The 14,056-nt window shown below is 46.1% G+C and overlaps 1 protein-coding gene across 1 annotated transcript in view; it reads right to left on the minus strand.

Annotated features, from left to right (window-relative positions):
• FRAS1 (Fraser extracellular matrix complex subunit 1) overlaps positions 1-13,233 on the minus strand; it is a 420,760-nt gene extending 407,527 nt beyond the window's left edge. Inside the window, exons 1-2 of the mRNA XM_072745521.1 lie at positions 12,464-13,233; positions 5,736-5,767 (exon numbers count right to left, since the gene is read on the minus strand). Of these exons, the coding sequence (XP_072601622.1) occupies positions 5,736-5,767; positions 12,464-12,539 (108 nt within the window). The 5' untranslated portion in view covers positions 12,540-13,233. The remainder of the gene's footprint in view (positions 1-5,735; positions 5,768-12,463) is intronic.
• Between the last annotated feature and the right edge of the window lie 823 nt (positions 13,234-14,056).

Genomic DNA, 14,056 nt, shown 5'->3' on the forward strand with positions numbered 1-14,056 from the left:
ATAATAAGTGTTCTCACCACCACCAAGAAAGTAAAAAAAAAATGGTAACTAAGTGAGGTGACAGATAAGTTAATTAACATGATTGTGGTGATTTTTTCACAATATATATATGTCTGTATCTATCGATCGATCTATCTATCGATCTATCTATATCATTAAGTAGTACATCTAAAACACATACAATTTTCATGGGCCAATTATACCTCAACAAAGCTGAAAACAGATTTTTAATGGAATATGTAAAGACAGATTGCAGGCAAGGGCTCAGCTGTATCTCTGCTCCTTTCATTCCAGAAAGCATATCAAGCAAAATGGGGAGAGTAGTGATCTCAATAAGATGACTTAAAACTGCTCAAATTACATAAACAAAGAACAACCTCAGATATGGTAACAAATTTCTTGTGACCCTCTCCACAACTAACAACACTACAGGGAGGCTTCACCTGGGGTGAGAACCACACGTGGGACTATAATTCAAGCTTAAGTGCTACAGATGTTAAGAACTGTAAGGCTCTAAAGCTGCATGGTAGAGTAGAGTAGCCACAAGCCGTATGAGGCGATCTATATTTTTTTAATTAATTTACCTTAAGAAAAATTTAAAACTTAGTCCCCTGGGGTCACCAGCCACATTTCAAGCACTCCATAACCACATGTGGTTCATGGCTGCCATATTGGACAGTGTATCCATGGAACATAGCCATCCACAAGGAAACTTGTATTGAATAGCACTGAGCTAAGGAATCTTGGAGAGGATCAAACGTTCTCATTTTATAAATTTAGAAACAGAGCCCATTTCATTCAAGTGACTCACTCAATGCTACATAGCTAGTAATTACAGAGCCAGGACCCAAAACAAGACACCCTGGCCTCTATCACTCAGTCATTTCCACTCCGACATTTTTTGCCACCTAGATACTGTATGCACCAGTTTCTTACCAACCACAGTTCTGGGTTCTTTCCCAAGCATGTGTTCGGTTAATTCTCACATCAACCCTGGGAGGACTACAATCCTCATTATGTAGAGGATGAAACTGAGTCTCAGCTGTAAAAAATATCATACTTGGGGCCACACAGCAGGTATGTGGCAGTAGTAGGTTTCAAACTCCGAAGCCTAGATCTTTCTATTGTGTCACACCAAATAGCTGTGAAGTAAACACTCTACATTTTTAATTATCCCTGAATTTTTTTTCTTTCGAATGTGTCGAAATTTAGTGTCACATAATTTACTTTGTCAAGCATTTGTGAGCAAAAGTATTCCAAGCAGGAAAATTTCAACACTTAACGCTTTTGATCAAGGGAAGAAGAACAGCTTTGTGCCACTCTTCCAATCACAAATGCTTTTGGCAACAAATATAGCAGCTAACCTTCACTGAGTGTTGTAAGTCACAAGCACAGAGCTAAGCGCTTCATGGTGATCTCCTTTAACTTTTACAATAAGGCTGTGAAGTAAATAGTTAATCTCCATTTTACAGATGTAAAAACTGAGGTCAAAAAACTGAGGTCAAGAGTACAACTCTCCATCCCTAGGGAAAACCTGATATAGCAGAATTGTTTACCTGTGGTGATGCCAAAAGAAAGTTAAATTCTTTTTACTCAATATAGCTGGAAAAGAACAGAAGTAAAAATATTGAAATAAAAATTTTATTTTTCTGCTCACACTCAATGCCCCTGTCACAGTTAAACATAAGACCAGGTGGCTTCCTCCTGATAGATTCCTGATTTAACACGGCAGTCATGTTCTTTCTTTCACAAGGGCTGACTTTAGGGAAAGTTCTGTGGGTCCAGGGGTATTGTGCGGTAAGAAACACACCCCAAAATAGTATAGTGTTTCTCAAGGTATAGGACCTTCCTGTGTGTGTATGTGTGCGTATGTGTGTGTGTTTATTTAAGATGGAATGACCATGACCCCCTCCAAACATTTCTTGCATCATGTGGTGGATCTAGTACACACTACTGTAGGAGAGATTCAGTTAAATGGGTAGGGGTTACCCAGGGACAGCTGGCTTTTGTGGAGGTCAGGATGGAGACTGGCAGAGACAACTGCAGCAGAGAGGGGATGGGCATATAGAACTAAAGGTGAACTAAGCCAGTTGTGTTCAGAGACAACAGGCAGACTGGCTTGGCTGAGAGAAACAAGCTGCTCAGTGAAACAGCTCTAGAGTCAGAACCAGGTTTGAATGCTCTAGCAGTGACCACCTATATAATTTCTGGACAAGTGACTTAGACTTCTTGAGCCTCAGTTTCCTTATCTGTAAAGACAACACCTATTTCCTGGGATTGTTGACAGTATGAAATACATAGGTGCTTAGTAACTGTTCCCTTCCTCTTGTCCTTCTTTGTTGGTAAAGAGAAATTTTGTTGTAGCAGAAAAGCACATGCCTGGCACTGCACCTGAGTATCCTCGCCACGTTATCGGCTTTACTGTATGTAAACCCCTCAGGAGAGGCTTTTATCCCCATTCCACACAGGCACTGATAGAGATTCAAGAAGATGTACGTAACTTGCTCTAGGTCACAGAGCTGGTTTGTAGTGGAGGAGGAAGAATCAAAACGAAGTCTGTCAAGTGAACAAGCATCATGGATCCTCCACTATATCTGACAGCTTCCCAGGCAACAAGGGATAAGACTGGAGAGGTGTCAGTGGGAGAAATCCTCACAAGGCAGGAGGAGAGTTAGCAATCTGCAACCAGTACCGAGATCTGTGATCTCATCTGCTAGATACATTTTGTGGAATTCTTCTGGGTAAAGCTGTTGCTTTGCTGTTTTCATCCAGACCCACTCTCCTTTTCTGGTTACTCACCAGAGAAATGGATTAAGTTCAAGAACTTCATAACCCTTGCCCTAGTTTTCTCACCTATAATATGGAGAATTCGAACTACATGATCTCTGAAGTCACTCCTAGCTCTAAAATGTGTGAGAGTAGTACAGGGTTTAGTACAGGGACATCACACCACCATCCTCAGAGCCAGCTCCCAGCTGTGAAACCTCTTAACCATAGAATCCCTCTCACCTAAAGAGCTCTTTAGTCAGAAAATCCCAGAACAGTATATAAATGTTCTTAAGCTCTTTATTTTAATTCAAAATACAAAAATGCACATTCATTCAATTTCACTGATGTAGGGGCAATGCCTTTCTCCAAGACCAGATCAGGTGGAGAGAGAACAGCAATTAATTATGCAGACAATTAACTATGCCCACAATACATCATCTACTATTTCCAGTTTGAAGTCCCTTAAAATGGAAAAAAAACTTAAAATGGTTGCAAATAAATCTGAATGCAGAATCTCTCTGGAATTTTGTGTTTTTCCCCAATCTTTTATAGTTGTTTCTCCTATACTTAATTTGACAGCAAATTTTTAGTGACTCACCTCTACGGGGTCTTTTTAAAGTATTCGCCATAGTTTCCTTAGAAACAAGAACATGATTTCTTTTCACATTCACATTCCAGCAGTTTAATTAAACTATAAGTCAGATTTTGTCACTCCTCTGCTGCAGCTCCTCCAGTGGCTCTCCACCTTACCGAGAGGACAAGCTAAAGCCTATACAAGGCTCTGGCCCACCTCTCTGACCTCATCCTGCCCCTGGTCATGAACTCCAGCCGCTCTGACCACCACACACTTCTTCAAATGGCTAAGCAAGCCTGCTTCAGACTTGACCACTGCTCTCCCCTTCTCTGGAATTCTATTTCCCTGGATATCCAGGGAGACTAGCTCTTTATAATGGCTGTCTGCAGGTCGCTGCTCAAATGTCCCTTTCTCAAGGAGGCCGTCCCTATCACCCTATTTGTGGTAGCCACCCTCATCTTCTATTCAGTATCTTCCATCTCCCTACTCCCCTATTGTTTTCCTCTGTTGCACTTATCTGACTTCTATATATATATATATATATTACTCATTAGAACTCAAGCTTCACAAAAGCGAGGATTTTGTGTATTTGTTCACTGATGCATGGCGTGGAGAATTCCACACTTGGCCACAGTTGCTACTGCATAAACATTTGTTAAATAAGAACCGTTATCATTGTAATAGACGTATTGTCTTTCTAACTGAATTACATACCTACAATAATAAATACATCAGGCTTGGGGAGGTTTAAGAACACACAGAACTGAATCTTGGTAAGCAAAGAAGCCAAATGGTGGGAAACAGGAGTGTGCTGGTGCACCACAGCACAGCCTACTAGACCTTAGCAGCCATAGTCCTGGAAGGAGCCAGAGCATGGAATCCAAGATAGCACGATCACCTGTTAGGTTCAAATTGACAAGACAGTCTCTCCTTGAACTTGATGGCACTGCCCTCTCCAAGTAATTGATGCTTTCATATTCGGAAGCACAATAACACAGAGCAACATCAAATATAGAAGATAGGCTAGCCCCTTTCCTTCAGATCCAGGGGGAACAACAGAAGGAAGACAGGTAGGCTTATTCTGTTCAATCTCTTAATGGTCAATTTACCTTTAGCAAATCTCTTAAAATCTGTCACATCTTTGGTTCTTCATTAAAGAGAGGGAGAAAGGAGAGTATAAAATAATACCTGATCTGCTTATTTCACTAGTGTATTGTATCAAATAGATCAATAGCTATGAAAAAATATTTTTAAATTATGAAGCACTGTATACAGTAAGCAATTCTCTTTGTATTAACATGGATAGCTGACTTGTCTATAATATCTACTACTGTTCCCCCAAACCGGTGATGTATTTTAAAGCCCTTCAATTTTTAGATGATTCAGAAAATGTATTAAAGAAGAAACACAAGGAAAAGTAGGCTCTGAAGGGCACAGAATGAGAAAGAAAAAGGAACTGGCTTTCTCCTGATTCTTTAATAGAAAAATATGAAGGGGAAAAAACATAAATCTTCAGAGCAGTAACTATATTACATAAAGTTCAGAATCAAGAATATTACTGTGAACATCTACCATTATCCAGACTGTTGGATATTTCAGATATTCCTCATCTATTTCAACACCACGAGGATAATCCAAGATGACTTATTAATATCGCACACGTCAATAGCAAGTTGTGATATAAAGGAGCAAACCCTCTCCAACCATTTCAGTCCTGTTTTTAATATAGCATTTATTAAACCAAAATAAAAAAGTGGTGAAGAATGACTTGTCCCACCATTTATTAGAGTTGATGGAGTGTAGACAGTCTTCAATAAGGCTTTAACACACTGTTATGCACCACAGTACATTATTAATGAAAAGAAATGCATAAGACTTGCATCAGCTTTTCCCCCAAGTCATCATGACATTAAATTCAAAATCAATTCTACCCTACGAGGCAAAAGTTCAGAGATAGTTAATTTGCTTGTTATTTGGAATCCTCCACATTGTACTCAATTTAATAAGTGTACCTCTTTTTGGAGAGGGGGTTCAAAGGAAGAAGCAAATGCAATGAGAAAATGAACAAAGTGTGCCCTAGTTCATATCTGGCAAGAGAATGGGATCTAATTTTCTCTCTGATTGAAAGAACGCAAAGGGAAACCATGGAATGCAAATTGTGTTGGGTGTTTGAACTTCTTTTCCAATACCTAAGTATTCAAATGGAACTAATTCACTCTGGAAAAGGTATAAAGTAATTGAACATGATTGTGCCAAGACGAGGGATAATCCTCAAACTGTGAAGGAAAAATAAACATATTTTACAACGATAGGGTCACTCACTCACTCTGCAACCTCAATCAAGCATTTTACATTTGAAAGAATTAAACCAAATAGATGAAGAATGACCTACCGCCAACAAGGAACCCTGGTAGACACAAGCACCTGTAGGGAAAAACAAAACAAGAATTAAAAGGAATGCAAGATAGCCAGCAGACTTGGGCTAAAACTCCATCTACATGCATCAGAGTAAGCAAATTGAGCTTTTTCCAAAATCTTAAAAGTGTGAGCATTCTGCCCCCGGGGAAATAACCCTGTACAACACAACAACACTTCTTGGATACACATGAGGGAAAGCATCATTAAAACTTATTTATTTTAAATAAATAAATTTAAATTTATGAATTTTAAAATAAATGTATTTATAATGGCATGTTATGTATACAGTGCGTATTTTTCTACATGATAAATCAGCAACACCTCCCTAATGGAATCCCAATTTATTTATCCAGGCTTCTCTGCCACTCTTTGCCTACACAAATTCTCCAGTCCAACCCAAGAGGCCAACTTAGGATCTGGTGGTAACACTCCCGTATCTCCATGCCTTCGCTCATTCTGGTTTTCTGCAGGAGACACACTGGGTCTATTCAAGTTCCTTAAATTTGATCCCATCTCCTTCATGAGGTTTGCCAGCCCACAGGATTATGCTCTCTCCTCTTTGCCCTCATAGCACTCAGTGCCTGCATCATCTGTTTGTGAATTCATTCTTGTGTTCTTGTAGAACCACTCGCATCTACCCTGCTACAGTGTATATACATACTCTTGGGAGAGGAGCTGCTTCTACTTTGGCTTCCCTAACTCTTCACATAGTAGGCATCCACTTAGGTATCTGAGTGATTAACTATTTCACACAGTATGTTCCTCTTTAGGAATATCACATTTTACAGAGAGCAGTGCAGGCTGTAGTTATTTTTTAAATTATTTTTTAATTATTTTTTTAAAGATGTTTTTATTTATTTATGACAGACACAGAAAGAGAGAGAGGCAGAGACACAGGCAGAGGGAGAAGCAAGCTCCATGTAGGGAGCCTGACGTGGGACTCGATCCCGGGTCTCCAGAACCACACCCCAGGCAGCGCTAGACTGCTAGGCCACCAGGGCTGCCTGACTGTAGTTATTGAAAAGAACTTGTCTACCGAGCTCTTGAACTCCAACACTCTTTTCACCCTCTTTTCACTCAATTTTTCTTTCTAATGGGCTGGTTGTGAACTGATACATCTTTATATTTTCCATTCATTAAGCACCAAATAAAAAACAACAGATGATTTGCTTCAAAATGGAAAAGAAGGTTAAATGTGAATGGGACACCTATATTTTCTGAATAACTAGCATACCATAAAATAAATCTTTCCAAGTGTTATATTTGAAAACAATGTAAAATCGCAATTCTAATTCTCAACCAATCTTTGAACAGCACAAAGATTTTTTTTTAACGTAGAAACATGTGGGTAGTGTGCTAACATCTACTCTCTCAGAAACTGAACCTACAAAACAGACTGGAATAGCATACACACACCAAGGCAGAAGCACATCTTGACAATAGACTACACTCGGTGTCCAAAGAGGGAAGGACACATTTTACTATAGTGCTTGGCCTTCAACAGATCATTCGTGAAGTCTCAAAAATATTAACGTTTCAGGAAGGCGCCAGTCTGCCTTATCCACCAAAAATGGAATTACGAACAATCTTCAGAGATGAGATAGCTATTTACATTTGGGGTCTGAATCAAAGATCTCTATGCCCAAATTTATTGGAATGACTTTTGTGCCCTTGACATTTAGACAAGAATAGCCTGAGATAAAACCTAGGGAGAAAATTCTTCTTAACTCACTTATGTCTCTTCAAGAAATAAAGACTTAGTATTTCAGTCTATGGTATGTCATAAGAGAGATATGTATGCATATATATAAATATATACATATAAAATCATATAGGATATATGTATACATACATAAAATAATCATATAAAGCTCAAATAAATATATATCAACAAAATTCAATTTCTAAAATACTCAAATGGACCTATTTCATTACTTCTGATTTCTACAAAATAAACATAAAGATCATGACTGAGGTACAATTTAGCACAATTTAAACTTTAGAATAAACAAAATTTAACCTTTAAAATAAGACCATCTTCAAATCATTTTACTACCCTCTTACATAGCATTGCCTCCCAAAAGCCAGATCCAAAAGGAATGGAGTATCCTAAGAAATATCCAACTACTGGGCAGCCCAGGTGGCTCAGCAGTTTAGTGCCGCCTTCAGCCCAGGGACAGATCCTGGAGACCCGGGATCAAGTCCCACGTCAGACTCCCTGCATGGAGCCCGCTTCTCCCTCTACCTGTATCTCTCTCTCTCTCTCTCTCTCTCTCTCTCTCTTTCTCCCCCTGTATCTCATGAATAAATAAAATCTTTTAAAAAAAGAAAGAAATATCCAACTACTCACATCAAAGCCTATTTCTGGAAAGTTAGATAGATGTTATAAACCCACCAGAACATAAATAAATCAGCATTGAATGTGGCACCACATACACACTTGGTTAAGCCAAGCATCTGCTAGAGACTCAAGTCAAGGGATCCCTGGGTGGCGCAGCAGTTTAGCGCCTGTCTTTGGCCCAGGGCATGATCCTGGAGACCCGGGATTGAATCCCACGTCGGGCTCCCGGTGCATGGAGCCTGCTTCTCCCTCTGCCTGTGTCTCTGCCTGTGTCTCTGCCTCTCTCTCTCTCTCTCTCTCTCTCTCTCTGTGTGTGTGACTATCATAAATAAATAAAAATTTAAAAAAGAAATTTAAAAAAAAGAAAATTTAGAGACTCAAGTCAAAACGGAATATAGTACTCATATCCAGAAACTATTCACTATAGTACCATACCTGGTAAACTGAGTAAATAAGAGAAATTAAATCCAAGAGCTGCAAAACATCAGACCCATTAGTTCAAAGACAAAGCAGTCTATATGGCCATAAGATATGAAGAGATTTGGAGAGCATGGTACCACAAAAATATGACTCATTAGGAACAAGTAGCCACAAGTTAGCATTTAAATGTTCAAGCTTTATGTTGTGCTATAATTCAACATATGGATTGTACACTATGGAATAGTTAAAATAGAATTGTTTTCTGAACGGACAGCACAGCTCATATCCTGATTATTGTAAACCAACATTCAGATCAATTAATAGAGTAATTAAAATGAAAATGGGCCAACTGTTTTTCGAACTATTGTAAGATTTGGCACACAACTCCAACTTTGCTATGTGGTATTCTCCTCCCTTCTCTTGAGCCATGCGGTAGAGGGTATTTATGACTACCTGTGTCTGAGTGAAGCTGAGTGATAATTGCCACTTAAGTCCATAACAGTGAATACAGATGGCTACACCCTCAGTAAACAATGTATATGCAGGATCTAATCCCTAGAGGAGAACAGAAATGGAAACCTCTTTATTTTCACTAGCAGGTAGTTATAAAAGCCAAAAGATGTAAAAGTACAATTATTCAATATTGGGAAACCCACCAAGGACCAATGTTCACACATCCTTACTTCTACTTTACTGATATTAACAATTACTGGGTATGCAAACTTCTTCAGGGCAGGTAGTATGATTTTTTTACATTTGTATTCCCCCTACCAGACATAACCATACACATAAGCTCTCAATAAAGATGTATGGAGTGAAAGAATGAAGAGATAGGCTATTTTCCCTAGCCAATGTCTTCTCTTTATTGACATTGAGTTTTGAAGTTTAAATCTGACACAGAAGGAACTCTCCAGCCAAGAGTGGAACCAAATATGCTGATCCACCCATAAGTAAAACACATTGTCTATCAAATGATCTTTTCCAATGTATTCTGTTAATGGCACTCATTTATAGGAAAAGTCTGGAAGATTGTGGGATTGACTAAGCCACATGGGGAGTTACAGGACACAGACTCAAACTCACTTCTCTCAACCTCCACTTCAATAATCCTCCCCTATCTCCAAGCCACCACGTTCTATCAAGTGGATTTTCCATGGGTTAACAAAATTCAAAACATGCTTCTCCAGAGACTGTCATGGCAAAGCTTGTCTGATTCAGAAAGCAGTCATCTTTGCTAGAAGTTTCTCTGTGACTTCTTGATTTCATTAAGTTCTCAAATCATAGTGAGTTGCCAGCTTGGCAATATAAAACAGTATAAAATAACATTACCAGTGATTTGCTTGTAAAACTTCATTTTTCTTTTAATAACTACAGTAAAATTCAGAACCAGAAAGCTGCAACTGACCACAAATAAGGCAGCAAATGTTGATCTTTTTTTCCCATGCTGGATAATTAGCAAAAATATTTTTTAAAATTTCATTTATTTATTCATAAGAGACACACACAGAGAGAGAGGCAGAGACACAGGCAGAGGAAGAAGCAGGCTCCATGCAGGGAGCCTGATATGGGACTCAATCCCGGGTCTCCAGGACCACGACCTGGGCCAAAGGCAGGTGCTAAACCGCTGAGCCACCCAGGCTGCCCAGCAAAAGCTATCACCTAGCCAGGCAACTTCTGCATTTGGTAAATGACAGAACCACAGGCCAGAGAAGTTAAGTGGTTCATTCAGGGTCATACAGAAGTTTCTCATAGAGGCCAGTGTTAGCTTAATTCAAGACTGTAATTAGGCAATACTCATTCATCTGACCTAGCACCTCGCGGGTACTAGGAGGTGATGTGGAGATGTAAGAGTAATTAGGAGCCATCAGAAGCCCTCAGTGAGCACGCAGGTACATGAAGAATGCTGAGACTGCACCTTTATCAATGTGATTGTAGAACTATTAACTGGTATACTTAGAAGTATGTGTGAGATGCTCTCTGAGCACTAAGAAAACACAAACTGCCACAGCTTGGTCAGCAAAAGTAACAAAGTGTACGTCACGCCGTGAGAAGCACACATGAAAACGCTTCTTTTCCATTTTTAAAAATCATTGCTAAAAGTAATAATAAAAACTTGAGGAAATCTGTAAGATCCTTAAGCTTTCCATCCTTGACTTCGATGCTCATATTTTTAAGAGAAAAAGAATACCCTGACAGAACCAAACCACAGGTCTCATCAGATGACAGCTGATTTTTTGGCTGTGGGCCTGATATCATGTAATTAATTTAATTAAAAGAGATAATGTATGTAAAGTGCTTGGCATAGTAAAAGCCAAATAGCTTGTGCTCAATAAATGTCCACATTCATTCATTATTAGATAAGGACCATTATGACTTGGATGGAAACTCTCAGACATTTATCAACCCAATCTGTGAAATGATTCTAGAATGCCCTGAAGGTGGGGTGAAACAGTAAGAAGCAAAGTTTCCAAAGAATCTTTGAAGGAATAGCACCCCTGGCATCCTGCCCTCCTCCTCCCCATCAAAAGACTTTGGACGTTCTTAAACTTTGCCCGTCGTACCAACTAGTCTTCCTAAGAGCGAACCCTGCTAGTAATCATGGCTTTTGTCATTTCAAGGGATTTGGCTCAGAAAAACTGCATCATTCCAACTGCCCGCCGGTGAGCTATCCGGGAGGGACAGCACGCGTCCCCGCGTGGCCACCACCGAATGAAAACATGGTTTTTCTAAGTCTCAAATTCAGATTGGGGTGTCCTGGGTTAACTCTCCTACCTGATTCATCATTATAATCAAGCACTGTAAGTTTTATTTTTTTAAGTATGCACACACTCGCACGCACACAACACAGACCTATTTCTACAGGGTATCACCCATCTGAGGAAGGCTGCACGGGCCCCAGACGTGCTTTTCCCGGGGCAAGTACTTGACAGACTTCAGACTTCCCCGGGAGGGGGGCAGGCAGGCGGCGCCTGCACCCACGGAAGGTCCCGGTACCGTGCGTGGACCTCCAAGGCCGCGCCACTGTCCGGGGAAACTGCTAGCAAGGAAGAGGCAGCTGCTCTGGGGGCTGGAGGTCGATCCAAGGGAGGGCTTTGTCCCCTGCCTGCCGTCCCGCCGCCTCACCCCTGCAGCAGGGCCCGGGCGCCCCGCCCGCCCGCCCCGCCGCTCGGAGCCGCCGGGCAGGTGAGCTCCCGCCCGCAGCCCGAGGAACAGCGGACGGAGCAGGGAGCGGAGCCGAGAGCGCGGACGCTGGGCCCGGCCTGCCCCCCCCCCCCCCCCCCCCCCGCGAGCACTCGGCTAAAGGACTTTCCCGGCTCCTGGGCGCCCGCAGCCGGCCCCATCCTCGACCCCGACGCTGTTCCCTCGTGGATTCCAGCTATGCCGGAGCCCAGCGGCTGGCGCGATCCCCGCGACGGCCCCGCCGCCCCCGCTCGCGGCTGCAGCCCAGGTTGGGGCCCCGGAGGGGGGCGAGGTGGAGGGTGGGGCCGACCCCGGGCAGCCACGGCCCTCGAGGAGGCGGCAGCCTCGCGCCTCTCCGTGCCGGAGACATTCCTCTCGGGGCGCCCGAACCGCCTCGGCCCAGCAGGCGCCCCAGCCCCTGGTTCCGGAGTCTTCCCTGCGCCGCACGGGGGCTCCCTGGGGCCGGGGCGGCCGGGCCTCCCGCTCGGAGGGGCCGGGGTGCTCCTGCCCCGGACGGCGGCGTCGGCTCTGCGCCCGCCGCACGTGGTCGCTGCCCGCCGGGGCGAGGAGGGGCCCGGACCTCGGAGACGCCGGGGGGGCGGACACGAGCTTGGGACCTGGGGCCCGGAGGCACAGCCTTCGGGGGGCACCTCCAGGGAGCCCCGGCCCCGCGCCCAGCCGCCCACCGACCCCCAGAACTTCCCCCCGGCCACGGCACCGGATCTCTCGCGCGCAGACCACGACGAGGAGGGGCCGCTCACCTTCGGGGTGCTGGGGCGACGCTGCCCACTGCGCCAGCGCCAGGGCCACCCCGAGCCACGCTCGGAAGGCGCCCATCGCGCCGCGACACCTGCGCCGGGGAGCGGCGGGGGCTCCGGGGAGCGGCGGGGGCGGCGGGGGCGGCGGGGGCTCCGGGGAGCGGCGGGGGCACCGGGCCGGCGGGCCCCGGCTCACCCGCGCGGGCGACAGCGACAGCGCGCTCACCCCGCGCGAAGCGGGACGCCAAGGCGGCCGAGCCGGGGGACGAGCCGGAGCGCGCTCCCCCGCGGCGCACTCGCCCGAAAGTCCCCGCCGCCGGCCGCGCCGACCCTCGGCTCCAGCCCCCGGCGGGGCGGGGCGGGGCGGGGCCCGCGCGGGCCGCTCTGGAGCCGCCTCGCAAAGTTCGCCGGACACGCTCCGCCGGCGCTGCGGCGGCACCGCGGGTCGCCAGGAGCCCAGAGGGGCCGCCACCCCTGGCGGGCCACCGGCTCCGCCGACCTCAGGCCCCCGCGCCCCGCAGGCCCCCGCGCCCCGCAGCCGCGGCCCGACAGCTTCCGCCGGCGACGCCGGGGCGGGCGCAGGGGGGCGCTGCGGCTCCACCGGCCCGGGGCTGGTCCGCAGGCTTGAGGTGTGGCTGCGCGAGCGCAGGAGGAGCCTGTCACACGCACGGAGGAAAGAGCTTGGGAGGCTGGAAACGCACAAAATAGCGCCCCCCGGACCACACACGCGCACGCCCGCCGTCCTCTGCCTCTCTCGCCTCCTTCCCCTCCTCGGCTCGGTCTGAAAGGAGACCCCGGGCCTCGGAGCCTCGGCAGATTCCAGGGAGTCACGTGGGGACGGGGGACGAGGGGGGGCAGCGAGGGGGAGGCCGAGAGCAACCTGAGCCCGTATTCGTGCAGCTGGAGTACGTGCTGCCTCGGTCGGGGGCGGGGCGAAAAGTGCTCACCCCAGGGAGGGGGCGGGGCGGGGGAGCTGGGAGGGGGGGAGGGGGCGAGGAGGGGGAGCTGGGAGGGAGCTGGGAGGGGTGCGACGCTGAGGTCCTCGCTCGCTCAGGCGCCGCCGAGAGCGCAAACGAGGTCCTCGCCTCTCGCTGCAGGAGGGATCCCAGGGGGCTCCCCCCGCGGTCAGAGGCCCTGGCGCTATTTTGCCCCACCCGCCGCCACTCCTGCTGGACTAAGTGCGTGGGGCACACCTGGCCCGTGCTGCTCGCTCTGGGACCCTCCTGTCGTCCCACCGTGGGCTGAACCTGCAGCCTGGGGGATGTGGCTCCTACGTGCTAGGCGGGGCCCCCCTCCGCGAGCGCACCGACCTCTCCTCGGGTCTAAGACGCCGTGGGTGGGACGCTGTGCGGTCCCTGCGCGGGGCTCCAGCTGCGCCCCCAAATGCCGGGCCCTGGGAAGTAAATGTCTTGGCGAGGCAGCTTGGGGCACGCACTTGAAGGGTGAAGGCCTCGATTCTGGTCAGGACCGAGTGACGACAGCAACTTTCATATGATCAAATAAAAAGAGCTGGTCCAGGGTTCATCATTTTAAGAGATGAGAGTGGTTGCAGCAGAGACCTGCTGGCTGGGCTCTGACTGAGCCAGAGACCGCCTG

The sequence above is a fragment of the Vulpes vulpes genome, unplaced genomic scaffold (genome assembly GCF_048418805.1).
Source record: "Vulpes vulpes isolate BD-2025 unplaced genomic scaffold, VulVul3 u000000899, whole genome shotgun sequence".
NCBI classification, from domain to species: Eukaryota; Metazoa; Chordata; class Mammalia; order Carnivora; family Canidae; genus Vulpes; species Vulpes vulpes.